This window comes from Phalangium opilio, unplaced genomic scaffold, assembly GCF_054372755.1.
Source record: "Phalangium opilio isolate 3A_F unplaced genomic scaffold, DU_Popi_V2 ptg000537l_1, whole genome shotgun sequence".
NCBI lineage: Eukaryota > Metazoa > Arthropoda > Arachnida > Opiliones > Phalangiidae > Phalangium > Phalangium opilio.
In genome coordinates, this window is record NW_028324243.1 from 1,597,010 (window position 1) to 1,613,724 (window position 16,715).

The 16,715-nt window shown below is 34.1% G+C and overlaps 1 protein-coding gene across 1 annotated transcript; it reads right to left on the minus strand.

Moving 5' to 3' along the window:
* Nucleotides 1-3,573: 3,573 nt before the first annotated feature.
* Nucleotides 3,574-5,890, minus strand: LOC149588735 (uncharacterized). Its single transcript, XM_089862156.1, has 4 exons — nt 5,765-5,890; nt 4,974-5,157; nt 4,380-4,500; nt 3,574-3,745 (listed from the first exon to the last, which is right to left on the minus strand). The coding sequence occupies exons 1-4, from the start codon at nt 5,813-5,815 to the stop codon at nt 3,667-3,669; spliced, it is 435 nt and encodes a 144-aa protein (XP_089718282.1). The 5' UTR covers nt 5,816-5,890; the 3' UTR covers nt 3,574-3,666.
* Between the last annotated feature and the right edge of the window lie 10,825 nt (nt 5,891-16,715).

The following is a 16,715-nucleotide window of genomic DNA, read 5'->3' on the forward strand; positions in this document are numbered from 1 at the left end:
GCTACTTCGTTTTTAACAGTATACACTAACGTTAAGTGCAGCCATTCATGGTTATCTCCACTTTTCGTAAACCGCCCAAGGTGCAGGATTTCGGTCCAATGGGACCTCCCTTCTTTGGTTTCCGTTGAACGGGATTTCGGTCGAATGGGAGAGAATCATGTAATCTACGTTTTCGACAGACGTTTAAAGAAGTCATTGCCTTCTACCACGATATTTAAATTTATGAAGCAATATTTGGTATTGCAAATAGAGTTTTGGTTCGATTCAGAATTGACTGGGATGCATCGTCACGAGTGAAGGTTGTGAAAAACTAGCAGAATGTAATCCTACGTACTCATTTGGTTACATTCTGCTAGTTTATGCTAGGAAATGTCATTTTTGCAGTTCAGTTCAATGGCAGTAAATTGCTGTTCATTGGGACTCGAGTCGAAAAACTACCTCGTGTACTAGGGCTTAAGCTGCCGACAGAGCAGTGGCGTCTGGTGTTGCGAGGCGTCCCACCCATTTACTATAATAATATCAGAAGTGAGATGAGACTAGAAGTACTGAGCTAACAAATTCTTCACTCGGCGAAAGTGAATATTCTTGATAATACACCAACGGTTGGCCCTCTAGTGGCGGTTTTAGAATTTCCCCTCCAAAACGTGAGACGCTCGCGGTGGTAGACGGCCGAACTCGATTCAAGAGCCCGCGTCCGTGTTTCGCCGCTTTAGCTTGAGTGGAAGGGGGTAAGAAATGTTTTTGGAACTCGACCAATTTTTTTCTCTCTAGCGTAGGCGCGATTGAAGCTGCGTAAAATCCTCAAATTTGTTCACTAATGCCAGGATCTATAACCAATGCTAGAGCCCTTCACTTCTAGTCTCATCTCACTTCTGATAATATATCATAACAATAATATACCGGTTTCCACCTTCTGATACCACGAACGGGGCAAAATAATCAATTTTAGTTCGTTGAAACAGTGCGTACAGCGGTGGAATTCGAAGAGCCCACTCGGTTGTTTTAGAAGCCTTTTTCCGCTTTGACAGTCGGCGCTGAAAAATCCACAATTTGATATACTTAGGAACACTTTTTTTGCCCAAAGATTTTTCAACCCATTCTCCCAAGTTAATTTTAAATCCAAATAACTCGCCAGAACATCATGGCATGAAAACAGTAGACTTTAATTTGGGCTGAAGTAGCGATATGGCTTTTCTAGTCTTGTACGCGTTGACTCTAAACGAGTTGCTCGTAAATCTCGATGAACTAATTGTTCTTTCGCTATTTCGGTCTTTTTCATGAAAATAATTCGAAAACTAGTTACTTTAGACAACTTACAATATTCACTTTCCTTAGTCAAGATTTATTGCAAAACATCTATGTAAAATACAACCTCTTTGGAGCGGTACGAATATACTACGGACGTCTTCAATGTTTAATCGAGAGAAAATATATATCTCCTATACTGAAAGGATTTGGATGAAACTCTCACGCGGAGGCTGAACTAAAGTCGTATCTACGAAAACTTTCCACAGCGTGTCACTTAGCCATTATTGATCCTCTTTAGCGCCTGCCACAGTTTTTGAGTAATCAAGTAGTCATTTAATAGACCATTACTGTTAACGAGTTTTCCCATCTCAAAAATGGGTTTTCAACTTAATATATATGTGTAAGAATAATTACTTTTCTAGGATCGTTTAATAGTTCAAAGTTTTGCTAATGAAGGTTTAAATGAAGCAGCATATTGCAAGGACAGGGTTCATTAAGGCATAGCGCTGCTCCCGTGGATCCCCTACAAGTTGACTTTTCATTTTGTGTAGCAAGTCAAAACTAAACTTCAAAGGGAAAGCTAGTCGCTTTGTAGTGGATCTTCTGGATCCGCGCTTTGCTTTAAAGTTATGATTGGTGAATATTATAATGATCAAATTTCTCAACTGTACAATATATTGACGATTATGTAACTAAAGTACTTGATTGTATTTTTGACGATTTACCTTTCAAAATTTCTTGACATTAATATAACCTTTATGTCAAAACATGCTAAGAACCCTGAACACAATGAAACGAATATGAGTGTTCTCGTCTGATGAGATTTGTAGAGCGTTCTTTTGAGTAGTTAAAAAAACCATGGCAACGCTTCAAACACATCACACTAGCTGTTATCTAGCAAGCAAGTTTACAGTCATTTAAACGTCCAGTCTCCATGGCAACGCCGTTAATCTCGTTCTTCTTGAGTGTGGCTTCTATTATCGAGATTTAGTGCAGTCATTTTAGCCCAAAAATAGAGGGAACCCGGAACAAATTGAAACAAAGCTAAAAATTTCAGATCTTATAGATTTTTGGGCGCTATTTAACGTGGTGTGGTCTCCCACACTCTCCTATTGGTGGAATTTCCGCAATATTGGAAAATGGTGGACAAAATCGAAAAAACGTTTAATAACTCTGGTTCTACTTAACCGATTACCACGTAATTAGGCTTCAATTGTAGATGACCTTCAAACACATATTTCATCTTTTAAGATATTTTGTCCTACAACTAACCAGAAGTTCACAATCTGACTCTGAACCTTAATACTGCATATTCTGAACCTTATATACTGCATATTCTGAACCTTATATACTGCATATTCTGAACCTTAGATACTGCATATTCTGAACCTTAATATCGCATATTCTGAACCTTAATACTGCATATTCTGAACCTTCTATACTGCATATTCTGAACCTTAATACTGCATATTCTGAACCTTAATACTTCAGATACCAAACCTGAATGTTGCATATTCTGAACCCTAGTACTGCATATTCTGAACCTTAACATTGCGGATACCGAACCTTAATATTGCGGATACCGAACCTTAATATCGTCTATTCTGAACCTTAATACTGCGTATTCTGAACCTTAATATTGCGTATTCTGAACCTTAATATTGCGTAATCTGAACCTTAATATTGCATATTTTGTTAGTTTACTTTTAAAATGTAATAGTTTATAATTGTAATTAATATTGAAAATGTATACACCCATTTCAATTTTAAAGTTAAATTAAAACCTTGAACCCTAACAATAGTAGACTGTTGGGGGAAAATATTAACATCTTAGCACGCCAGACCTCGCTATAAACTGCATAGCAGAAGACAGAATCAAAGTTCAAGGATATAATCTATTCAAGGTAGATAGCGCTGCGGTACATGTTACAAGTTCCGGTTCAACCCCTTTTCCCCTCTTAACTCACTTAGGAGCCCGTTTATTTGAAGAGACGAACCGATTGTATACGCAAGGCTATTGAGCTGAAATGTCCTTTAAGTTTAGTGGCCCGTGATTAAACCCATTACATCACAGTAACCTTATCAGAGGGAAAAGATTCTTAGTACATTTGTACTTGAATTAAACTCGACTTATCAAAAGAATAGGTTCGCTATCAGTATTCATAAAATATTTATTTCGATATTTGATATTACATAATTTAATCTTACATAGTCAAATAGATAAGGAAGATAATAACAATACGTTTTTTTATTGTTAACAAACCCATAAAAAATTTACATATATTAACATAATCAGGCCATTTTAAAGAGTTAACTTATGAAGTTCTTTCTCGTCGTTATGTCAGTTTGTTCAAAGAGTGCACTTCCTGCGCTTACCCTGGATTTCCAAAGGACAGTCATATAATTAGTGATATTATTTTAGTCTTTTTTCAATCGGTATGTTTTATGAATCTTATCCCATAGTACCGTATTGAACCCAAAATTGTAATGGGTGTACCTAAAAATATATATTTTGGAAATTTAATATAACTCCATTTGAAGGGAGGGTGAAGTGGAGAATCAAATGATTTTTTACCGATTCTTTTACATATTGTAAGACCAGTCTGCGTAGTGAAACATCCAGGAAATATCTCCGAATGATTTGAAAATTAAAAATTAGGTTGACATTTTAGCGATAATTTGAAATAAGGACCTCTGACCAATCGCGTAACGCCTTCTTGTTAACAAAATTCTCGTGGCACGTTCCATGCCAATGAAATTTATCGCGAGATTTGATAAAATTTGCGCTTGATGTGGGGCGAGATGTTGAGCGTGCAACTGGAATTTTGTTAACAGGAAGGCAGGGCGTTACACGATTGGTCAGAGGACCTTATTTCAAATTATCCTTAAAATCTGAACCTTATTTGAAGTTTAAATTCATTCGGAGGTATTTCCTGAATGTTTCACTATGCAGACTAGTCTTATAATTAGAAGAAGAATCGATAAACAATCACGTGATTTTCCTCTTTATCCTCCCTTTAAGCCACTCTTTAAAATGCCATAAATGTCACAGCTAGGCCAGCCATTAACTGACACAAGCACGTAAAATTATTAATTATTAATTTTTGCAATGTGTATTTTTGATATCTTACTGGTGATGTTGATCATGAAATTCTGTTGAGGGCTGCCACGGCCAAACAGATTTAACCTTGACGCCGCAATGCGCCTCAAGGCTGTAGTAAAATACGTATAAAGAGTGTCCGGCAAACACAGCTAAAAAATGAAGTTAAGTTTTTTTTATCGTATACTGGCTCCAAATCTGTATATTGAACCATATGTTCATAAGATATGTTCCATAAGTTTGTTATTGGTTACTGAGAGCTTGTCACGAAGTGACGTAGGTGAAACGTCATAGATTCTCATGAGGCATTGTCAAAGGCTTGGGACAGACTAAATAGGAATGTTGGCCTGCAAAAATAACCGCGTGTTGTGAATTCTCGCTAGTCGTTCTCGAAATATCTCTCAGTAAATCTCTAGGTCATAGATTCGAGGAAAAGCGACGCCTGGTGAGGCACTGTCAAAGGCTTAGTACTGACGAAATAGGAGTATGGCCTGCAAAATTAACCGCGTGTAGTGAATTCTCGCTTGTCGTTCTCGAACTAACTCTCAATAAGTCTCTAGCATTACGAATTATAGGAAGTGTCATACTTATGGAACATATCTTATAAACTTATGATTGAACTTACTCCAATGAATAGGTAAAGTGAAGAGGGGAACGTAGCTTAATAGCTCGTAAGTTAGAATTTCCAAGGGATGCATGGCGGTGGCTGAGAAAGGTGTCGGTTGTTTGAATTTGTGATGATACTTGTGAATTGTTCGGTATAGAAATGGAATGTGAAACATTTTATGAGCGTAATACACAGTGGCGTCCTGAAAAGGACGTATAATTTTCATCATCTTATTGCAAATTATTGTGATTTTTGAAAAATCTTAATTTGATCATAATTATATCATTATCTATGGCCAGATCTATTAGTAAATCAGTTTAATCAGAGGTTAAAAACTTATATCCTCTGAAGTATAAAACTATTGGTTAAAAGAAATCACTGTGTAGCCATTATCTCATTGTATCGTATCTACGCGGATTTTGTGGGGAAAGCTAGACTTATCAAAATGTGTGACAAATTTTATATCACAATTAGTTTATCTTGCTACGCGTTGACTTCGCGCTCATATCAATCATTGAAATCACAGAAAGACGTTAGAATTATAACGCGTGACTTTACTCAAGCCCAGCCCACAAAACTAACATGCAAATTAACATGAGAAATAAAATGGGGCTCAATGATTCTTATTAGCTTATGTTTTCCTGATTGGACCCATTAATGGTGGTCAATATTTCCCATTGTATTCGTAAAACTGTTCAAAAATTAACCTTTTCATTGGGAGATTATTGGTGTAGAAGAACCAAAGGGCGTGTTTTAATGTGTTCTATGTGTCAACGCATTATATAGTAGAACGAAGTAAATGTACTTACCACATAAAGGAATAATATTGGAATTGATAAAATGTAGTAAAAGTAGCCCATTTCGGAAACATTATAGTACAGCGTTGACTTTGGACCTCCATTGCTGAGGTAGCAAGTAACCAATCCAGAGAAAAAACTACCTATTTAAGAAAATATTTGAGTTACCGCTAGAACATTGAATTGACGAATGTGATGTACTAGAAAAATATTATGAAATATGTTAATCCTACCTATTGATAATGAAGTAACACCGAGGATAATCTCATCTCTTTGCTGATCCCAAGTTAAGAACTTCTTCGGTTGAATCTTCCACTCTTCCGAGTTATCTCTTTGTCTGTAGTAAAAGTACCTAAAACCGAATATAATAATTGATTAAAAAAATCAGTCATTAGCAGTGTTTTTCTGATTAACTTACCAGTGATAAAAAGTTCCCACTGGAAAGTAGATAAGGAAGGCAGTAGCCACGCTCGATATTAAATAAGATCCCAAGTTCTGCAATGGATGTTTGTCAAATAGAATGAGGTTCGAATGCTCAGAAGACCCGTTAGCGGTAGTAACGTCCGTTGAAAACTGACGTGAAGCGCAAACCGAGATAAACATCCAATTTCCTGGAGAATATAGTTTATTGAATTCATTAGGAAGGACCAACTTTACGCAGAGATACTTTGTATTGTAAGGAATTTACGGGTACTCGTAGAGATTTTAAATGCGTAGTAGTAAAACACGCAATACTTTTAATTGTTCAAGGAAACAAAGTCAATGGTCACCGATGGGTTTTTAACCCGTAGGTACATTAAGCCTTTGTATTGCGATTCTTAATGCAATAAAATTTAATTGATTTTATATTAATAATTAGTTTTGCAACTGCTCAACTAACATCTCGTCATTTTAACTTCGATATCACTAAAGTACCTAGATCCTGTATAAATCTAGATACTTTAAGAAAAAAAATGCTAAACTATGGTTGAGATATAATTAAATCTACTTTTCAATAAACTTGATAAATAATTAAATATTTAATTAAGAGCCCAATATCTAGTTTTACATTTTCTTAGCCGATGCATTGTTATTCATTTTAAAGGAAAATTTCAGGTAACATAACATTATACCTTACAATAAATGCCCTTTTCTAAATATAAAAGGAAAAAATGTTAAAAATACAAATGATTTCTTATTACAAAATAACTGCGCCGTCATTGGTTCAGTAGCGTCTGCTAAATCCAACCACTTACCCAAAACGGGATTGGTTGAATTCTCACAGGCTGAGATAGGTAATGGTAAGATTCGATTTGGCAGATGCCACTAAACCAATGGTGGATGGCGCAGTAGTCCTTGATTTTTTTTAAAGATTAATTAAATGCTAATTATTTTGTAAAAAGAGATCATTTTCATTTTGATATTTTTCCTTCCGTTCTTTTAAGGTATAATGTTATGTCACCTGAACTTTCATGTAAGTTAAAGCAGGAATGTATGGAGGGGTTGGAATGGCTAAGGTCAAATCCTAATCGGCGTGAAATGATCTTGGAAACAAGTGGCGTGGCTTAATTTACGCTAGTGACGTCATAGCCTGGCGTAAAAATCGTTTTTACCACTTAAATTATTTTCATTCATTCATTGGCTGCCAAAAAAAACTTGTTTGCTATAATTCTCCACCCACTACCCTAGGTCCTCTGCCTAGGCTGAGAGAATCGAATATGAACGCGAACGGCGGCAAATCAGCGCATTTAACTTTAAAAAATCTAAAAGGTCACTTCTGCCATGCCTTTTTTAACGAGTCATGACATTTTTCGCCTTCGGTAGACAGCTAAACAGACGTAGGGGGAGGAGCTACACTTCTCGAAAAACAAAAGGTCTCGCCTTATGTTTCCACCATCAAGGGTACAACGAGAGCCCCCTTAGCCATTCCAGCCCCTCCATTCATTCCTGGTTAAAGCAGTAGAATTTCACAACAAACCTCGAAAGAATGGAATTGCAACAACAGCTAAAGTAGCGGCGATTACAAATCCGACTTTTTTGGGTAAACGTTTCCATTTCTTGTTTAAAAAGTTGAACGTATAATTTTGGAAAATTTTCCAAAGATCTACTCTTTCATTAATCGAGTTTTCCATTATTATTTAATGAGATACAAAGATTAAAATTAACTGGCATTAGTAACGACTCCAGAGTATTTATACTATTTTGCATTAAAGTCCCAGATAATTTGTGTCCAATGAAAATATTGATGTAGATTTACGTGTGACGTAAACCCTTTCAAGGAGAAAAATGGGTGGTTTTATCTGTTTAAAACGTTTATTAAATAAACTTTAAATGGCTCACTGCGAAATAACTATTTTAACAAACTCTAAAACAAATATGCATCATCAAAGTAAAGTGCAATTTTCTACCTATTTAAGCATTTTGTTTCCTAATTTTGCTTGAATGCAGTAATTAATTAATAACAAATCAAATTAAACAAATGGGTAGCTTTAAACTAATGTTTTGAAAATATTGAAACCCAACCCTTAATTTGTGGGAGGTAACGAACTATATCATAATAGTACCTTATCTATTACGATTCAAAACAACGGATTTAAAATTTCGTAATCGGTTTAGAGTGTGTTTTGTAAACCTCGTTGTTTGGGCTTTATCTATGGTCGAAAAACACCTTCAAGAAATATCAGGATTCAAATCAAAAGCAAATAACATTGTCACGTTATTAGGTTTCTGGTGTTGACCTTTTTTCTTTCCTTCTAAATTATTATATTTCGCAATTTTTAGCTCGTTATGCTGCTCAGCGAATGCATAATTTCTTACTTTATAACATGCTTTTCAATTCTTTGTATCATACATTTGTTTTGTTTCATCATACAGAACGAAGAGCATATATATTTTACCATAAGTATATAAGATACGTTCCATAAGTATGACACAAACTATACTTCGTAATGCTAGAGACTTACTGAGATCTAGTTCGAGAACGACAAGCGAGAAGTGACCACACTCGGTTTGGCAGTCCAACTTCCTATTTAGTCTGTACTAAGTCTTAGACAGCGCCTCACCTGGCGTCGCTTTACGAGAATCTGTGGCGTTTCACCTACGTCACTTTATGACAAGCTCTCAGTAACCAGTGACAAACTTATGCAACATGAACTCATGATTTGTTTTCTGTTTCATTATACAGAACAAAGAACATATATATTTTACATGAGAACGCAGCTTTCAAACATAAATTTTTTTTTTTTGATTTTAAAAAAAATTATATGAAATAGCTTATTGATAGCGTCTTAATCCACAACTAATTTTAAGATGGGAATTAATCATCAAAAAAGAAGCGTCGATGAAGAGAACACTAGCAGTTTAAGCTCATAACGAAATGACCTTTACTAACTAAAAGATTTTGTATTTAATAAACTTATTCGTTTTACTATTTTATAATATCATAAACGGATAATAATTTTAGTGTTTCATAATATTTATTAATTTTAGGTATCTATAAATTAGTTATTTGTACAAAGTTTTATTTTACAACTTTATATTAAATATTTATTTCAGTACTTTAAAAAATTTATTTACTTTAGCATTTTATAATAGATTTTTTTCTGTATTTTAAAATATTTATTAATTTTACTATTTGTAATAAATGTTTCTTTTTGTAATTTATAATATTTATTAATTTTAGTATATCATAATGATTCTCCCCCATTTCACCCAAAAACCGTTTCCCCAATTCCCATTTCTCCCAAACTCATTTGTCCCAAAATATTTTTCCTCCAAAACAGAAACATTGGCTATTAATTTCCCTTACAATATCCTCTCGATCCGTGCCTTGCACTGCTTTAATAAACTCGGCGCGTATTTATGACTTTTTTTTTAAAAGTACGCTTAAATATTGTACTATTCTTCAGGCTGTATCAGTTTACAATTCTCTTACCAGGATAGGAAAATAATTCGAGAAAGGTTTTTATTTCGGAAGTAGATAATTGTTAACAGTTATTTTTTGGAAAAGGCAAATTATAATTTGAGAAAGGTTACTTTATTTCGGAAATAGATAATTATAAACATTAATTTTTTGGAAAAGGCGTAACATTGTTAAACTATTTCCAAAATATTACTAACCTAAGTCTAACCAAACGAAACAAAACCTAACCTAACCTGACCTAATACTATTTAGTTGAAATAATCAACTTTAACCTAACCAAATTATCCATATCTGACCTAGTTCTTTTTGAGTTCATATAACCCAGCTGGGCCAGCTTACACCATAATAAACAACTATAGTTTTTCGCATATCTGTTTTTCCGCTCTTTAGAGAACTGCTGTAACGGTACGCCGTGTTTACGAGAACCGCTGTATCGGTAATTGCTGTAATGGATAAACTGCCATTTCGGGAACCGCTATTTAGAGAACTATTGTTATGAGGACCGCTAATATGAAATCCGCTCATAAGGGAACTGCTCATGTGAAGGCTTCCCACCCAACCCAACCTAACCTAACCTAGCCTAACCCAACCCAACAAGGCTAATTTTTTCTAGGTCTTTTTTATTTCTATAGGCTAAAATTAGATCTCAACTTCCGGGCTTGGGCGAAATGTGAAAAAAAAATCTTTTGGGTATTATGGGATTGGGGAAAATGGGAACATACCTTCATAATAAATGTCTCTTTTAGTATTTTATATTATTTATTTATTTTAGAATTTTATATTATTTATTTTAGAATTTTATATTATTTATTTTAGAATTTTATATTATTTATTTTAGAATTTTATATTATTTATTTTAGAATTTTATATTATTTATTTTAGAATTTTATATTATTTATTTTAGAATTTTATATTATTTATTTTAGAATTTTATATTATTTATTTTAGAATTTTATATTATTTATTTTAGAATTTTATATTATTTATTTTAGAATTTTATATTATTTATTTTAGAATTTTATATTATTTATTTTAGAATTTTATATTATTTATTTTAGAATTTTATATTATTTATTTTAGAATTTTATATTATTTATTTTAGAATTTTATATTATTTATTTTAGAATTTTATATTATTTATTTTAGAATTTTATATTATAAATTTTAGAATTATGTAGTATTTATTTTAGAATTTTATAATATTTATTTTAGAATTTTATAATATTTAATTTAGAATTTTATAATGTTTATTTTATGATTTTTATTTTAGAATTTTAAAATATTTATTTTACAATTTTATGATACATATTTCATAATTTTAGAATTTTGTAACATTAATTTTTGTATTTATGAATGAATGAATGAATGAATCAGTTTATTGTGTGTAAAAAAAGCCTTGCGGCTCACGAGATTACACACGCGATCATACACAATATCACAGACAATACAAATTTAAATATAAACTTCACAGGTGGTAAAAAACGCTCTGTTATTTATATCTTATAGGAGACAATTTTAGTAATTAAAATAAAAAAAAAATATTAAGTCTAAACTAAATCAGCGTATTTACATGAGAAAATGTCCAGTTCTTTATCAAAGTTATTAACAGTTTTTTGCATTCGTTGTAAGGGATTCAGTATACGCGTGGCTTCACAAAAGGTTTTATGATAGCGATGCGTTCGCGGCACTAAAAACTGTAATTTTTCCAAGAGTGTAGGTAAGTTTATCTTATTACGAACTAATTTAGAAATGAATTTTACATCATTTAACCGACACAAGTAATCAATAGTTTTAAGATCAAGGATACCTAGTAATGTGTGGTAATCATAGGGAGCTGTACTAATGAATACCTTGTGACAATATGCCACGAATTTTCGTTGGACACATTCTAATATTAATTTTAGTATTTTATAATATTAATTTTAGTATTTTACAATATGAATATTTGGTTTAGTTTTTATGCCTTTTTGTTTTTTGAAATTTGCATAAATTCTTTAATTATTCCTTGAAAAAAATAGATCTACATGTAGTAAAAACTCTTGTAGATGCACTCTTTGGTACGAGTGCATCTGTACTAAGCATTGTATATCGTATCAGAGCACAAGCACCAGGAAAAACAATTGAACTGTTTCGTAATCTATAATTTCATAATATTTGATAACGACATTTTCAAATCATATACGGTTATAAAATGATAAGCGATAAGTTTGTTAAATTTTAATTTAGTGTTATTGACATTTTAAATATAAACGCTTTGATAATAGTTTAATGAAGTATTTTTTTATTATGCATATTTTGAATATCATTTCTCGATTACGGAGTTTAAAATTTAAAAAAAAAAAAAAAATAATTACTGCTGAATTAGAAAAAAACACCACTTAGCTCCCAAAGGAAAAATAAAGGAATTTTATAAGAAATAAATGAAGTGTATGGAATCTGTAAATTCTACACAGTGTGTTGATAGTTACTTTAATGTTTAATAGTCACTTTTGTGTTTCATATATTTTTTAATTCTAATAATCTAGTTAATCTGTGGTATTCTACGTGCTCTGGAAGGCTAATGCTAATCGAGTTTAGTTAGCCATGTTAAAGGAAAAGGCCAGGTAACATAACATTATACTTTAAAAGACAACCTTTTCTAAATATAAAAGGACAAATATACCAAAAAATAAGTGCATTACAAAATAATTTGCATTTTATTAGTCTTAAACAAAAGGACTACTGCGCCATCCACCGTTGGTTTACTGGCGTTTGCTAAATCGATACGTGATTGGTTGAATTCTCAGAGGCTGAGAGAGGTAAGGGTAAGGTTTGGTTTAGTGCCGTCTGCTAAATCAAACCACTTAGTCACTTACCCCAACGGGATTGCTTGAATTCTCTCTGATAGGGTAAGAGGTTCGGTTTAGCAGACGCCACTAAACCTATGGTGGATTGCTCAGTAGTCCTCGATTGTTAAGACTAATTAAATGCTAATTATTTTGTAGTAAGAGAGCATTTTTTTATATTTAGAAAGAAGCCATTCTTTTAAGGTATGATGTTATGTTACCTGAACTTTTCCTTTAACTCTTTCTCATTTGGAAATATTTTAGTCATTAGCGCGTAAGACAGTTCAGATAATAAAAAGCATATTCAAATCCCAAAACCAGTAGACAGAAAGACTGCATAACCAAAAGCATGACGAAAAGGGAACCCGTATCTTCTAGTCCCAATGGTTTTTCTTGCTGTTGCCCTCGCTCACGAACGCAAAGATCAAAATCCCGGTATTCCCGATTTAGCCAAAAATCCACTAAGCCACTTTCAATAAGCCAACTGAACCTAGAAAAGAAAAGATTAATCAAGTTGATAAGAAATATTATTACAAGGCTCTTTTAACTGAAAGCAGAATTAAGAAGGTCAACAGTGGACTTAAACAGGATGGCCCCGGCCAGATTAGAGCCCCTTCGTCTGTAAGGCTCCAGCTACCGAGAACATTTTTTCTGTAAAATATTCTACTATATTTTAAATAAGTACAAGTTAAATGAATCGGTATTAATTTAAAAACAGAAATCGAACGAATCCGTAATAAACGACAAGGTAATGTATAGTTTACTAGCAATTGACCTTTAAAGGTAACCCACTAAGTAACCCATAATCCAAATCCCGTTCAAAATCGCCAACGAGTTTTTAGTTAGTATCCCCTCAATGATTACTAGTAACCCCCAAGTAATCCATAATCAAAATCCCGTTTAAAATCGCCAACGAGTTTTTAGTGAGTAGCCCCTCGATGATTACCCGTAACCCCTAAGTAATCCATAATGAAAATCCTCTTTAAAATCGCCAACGCGATTTTAGTAAACAGCCCCTCGATGACTACCCGTAACCCCTAAGTAATCCATAATCAAAATCATGTTTAAAATGATCGAGTTTTTAGTTAGTAGCCCCTCGATGATCACCCGTAACCCTTATGTAATCCAAAATCAAAATCCCGATTAAAATCGCCAACAAGTTTTTAGTGAGTAGCCCCTCGATGACTACTCGCAACCCTTAATCCCCATCCATTTTAAATATACAGTATTGTTCAATACCTAGTGTTAACTTTGCGGAAAATTTCCTTATGCGCGAGACTTTTTCTGAGGATGAGAGCGCCCTGTTGTGTCATGATATCTTCTTTGGAAAAATATAAATTGCCGTTTGCAATCTGCGGTAACACGGAGCATCGTTGTCCAATGGAATACTTCATGGTGGTTTTCTCTCCAATGAGGACTATATTTCCGGATCCCAATTGCATCAATCTATCTGGTGTGTAAAGATTTCTCAAACTAGCCAGTCGATTTGCTTTTTCCACACTTTTCCAGATTTTCTTCACGTCCGGAAATGCCGAATACTATAAACAGCATAGGGTTCTATCAGGTATCCATGTAATTTTAGAAGTAGGAATGGAGAACGGTTAGCCTACACTTCAGACCCAGTATAGAGCCCCTCCCTCCAACACGTAACGAAAATTTGAAATTATCTTATTGTCTCACTTAAACCACGTTTTGATGACGTTGCTGACGGCGAAAAATACGTAGTTCCTTTTTACCTGTGTCGCTATGACTCGCCTCTTCTTTCATACCCCCATCCTGGGGAAGGGGGTCGTGAACTTAGACGAGCGCCCAGATTACTCTGTTCACCATTCCTGCTTCTATATTTCATCTATCCCTGGTTATGTATTCTAGATAAAATTTCAGTGACTCCGTTAAGTAAGGATTATGTAAGACAAAAGGTATTTAGCTAGATGTTTCTTTATAAACTGCATTTATGTTAAAATTGTGACGAATAAAAACCATCCCTGTACAACCCACCAAAGTCCAAATCCGTAAAGAAGTTGGCGGACCGTTTAATTTTCATTTTTCTTTGTAAATGTCGTTATTGACGTCACAATCCTCGGGGGTAAGCAAAACGAATGTCTTTCCTTCTTTCCTGGAAAACCTTAGTTTTGTATTATTCAGCCTTATCCGGCAGGTGATACAATTGGACAGATCACAGCGCATTTACTATTGCTACGGTCGAAGGTTTTAGGAAACGCAGCGCTTGTCTCGGACTCTAGGAAGTGGGGACTGGGGAAACACCGTAGCGGCGCAGCTCACAACCAATCACAAGAGAGACAACTGGATATTAGGAACCTCTTTACAACCACGAAATAATTCCTCTTTGACACTTTTTACATCAGTTGCTGACGTCAAGATTGGGAGGTGGGGATTCGGGTGCCTTTTTCAAAAAATGAAACTCAACGGTCCGCCTACATTTTTACAGACCCTTTAATACTATTACAGAAGTTTTAACGTCATCAAATACAAAATTGATCAAGTTTCAATTGAAGTTGGTGAAATTCGATATAATTAAATTTTTTTTTAATCAAATAAGTTCCATAAAGAATTACGACCGTGATAAGATATTGTAAATAACAGTAACATACCTTAAAATAGTCTTCGATAACGGTTCCTTTCCAAATCCACGCGTGTATTTTATAGGTTGATTGCGCCAACTGTTCGAGTGAATTCATTTTCAGTGGTACAGGTGATATCATCATGCTTGCTCGAAAATGACCAGTAAAAGAATTTGACAAGACTATTACGGCTAACCACCAAACTCCAAACAAAAATCGTTTGAACGCTGATCCAGGAAAAAGTACTTCAGAATTTTATTCCAAATGCAGAAAACACTTCACAACAAAAACATCTATGTAAAAATATGCCAAGTTGTTTGGCCGTAAAAAGAAGTGAGATCTAAAATACGGCCAAGTTATTATCTCCAGGTGAACCAACATTTTATTCGACTTAAAACTTCTCAAGAATGTTTTTCTGTCTTGGCATATTTTTACAGAGATGTTTTTGTTGGGATTTCACTCTTTTTTGTACGTGCATGTTTTTGTAGATTTATAGAAGTAGGATTATGAAGTGAAATAAACATTTGTACGAATCAAAACACGCTTAGAACCATTTCAGACGAAATGAAAAGGAAATGAGTAAAAAATTTATTTACTAAAACATTAAGTAAAAAACATAAATTTTACGATAAGAAAGAATCATATTAGTAAAAAATATTAATATTAAAAGACGAAAAAATTAAATTATAATGTCCTATTACGAGGGGATCTAAATTATAAAACCCCCATTTCAGGGGCTAACAGGGGAAAATTCCCGCTTTTGGGACTTTTTCCGTTCTTTTTATGCTAAGTCGTACTTGTATGCCAAATCTTATCATTCCCGAAACACCGGAAGTGCCCTAGAGGTTTAGATGATGACTCTAATTCTAAACTCCCATTTCAGGGGCTAAAAATGGAAAACTCCCTATTCGGGACTTTTTCCTTTCTTTGTATGCTAAGTCCTACTTGTATGCCAAATTTTATCATTCCCGCAACAACGGAAGTGCCCTAGAGGTTTAGATGATGACTCTAATTCTAAACCCCCATTTCAGGGGCTAAAAGGGGAAAACTCCCGCTTTTGGGACTTTTCCCTTTGCTTGTATGCTAAGTGGTACAAGTATGCCAAATTTCATCATTCTAGCACCACCGGAAATGCCCTAGAGGTTTTGATGATGTGTCAGTCAGTCAGTCAGTCTCATAATGTGTCATTTTCACATTGGATTATCACAGAAACCAAATGAGTTAGAAAGCTGGAAGTTGGAGGACTTCCTAGGATTAACACTGTGCCCTTGAGGTGCAAATATGAGTGGTGTACTATTCCCCAGTACCGAGTTACGAGGGGGTGAAAATGAGGCTGAAATGTTTCGGGTAAAGGATTGCCGGTAGTGCACGACAACTTGGCGGGTGCACTGCCGTGCACCCAGATAACGAGCTAGGATTCCTATTGAGTTCTTAAACAAATTTATAGCTTCCAAACTCTGAATTACTATACATAAGTGAATGTCGATTGCTTTCCCCAAAAGGAAGTCTATTGACCCTTTCGAGGTACAAAGGGGGTAGGCAACCCTCAGTATCAGGACATACATGGGGGCATAAGAAAATAATATATAGCTCCCTATAAGTATGAAACTCTCCAATTAAGCGTGTTAACAGCATTTTCTTCCATTGAAATTTGT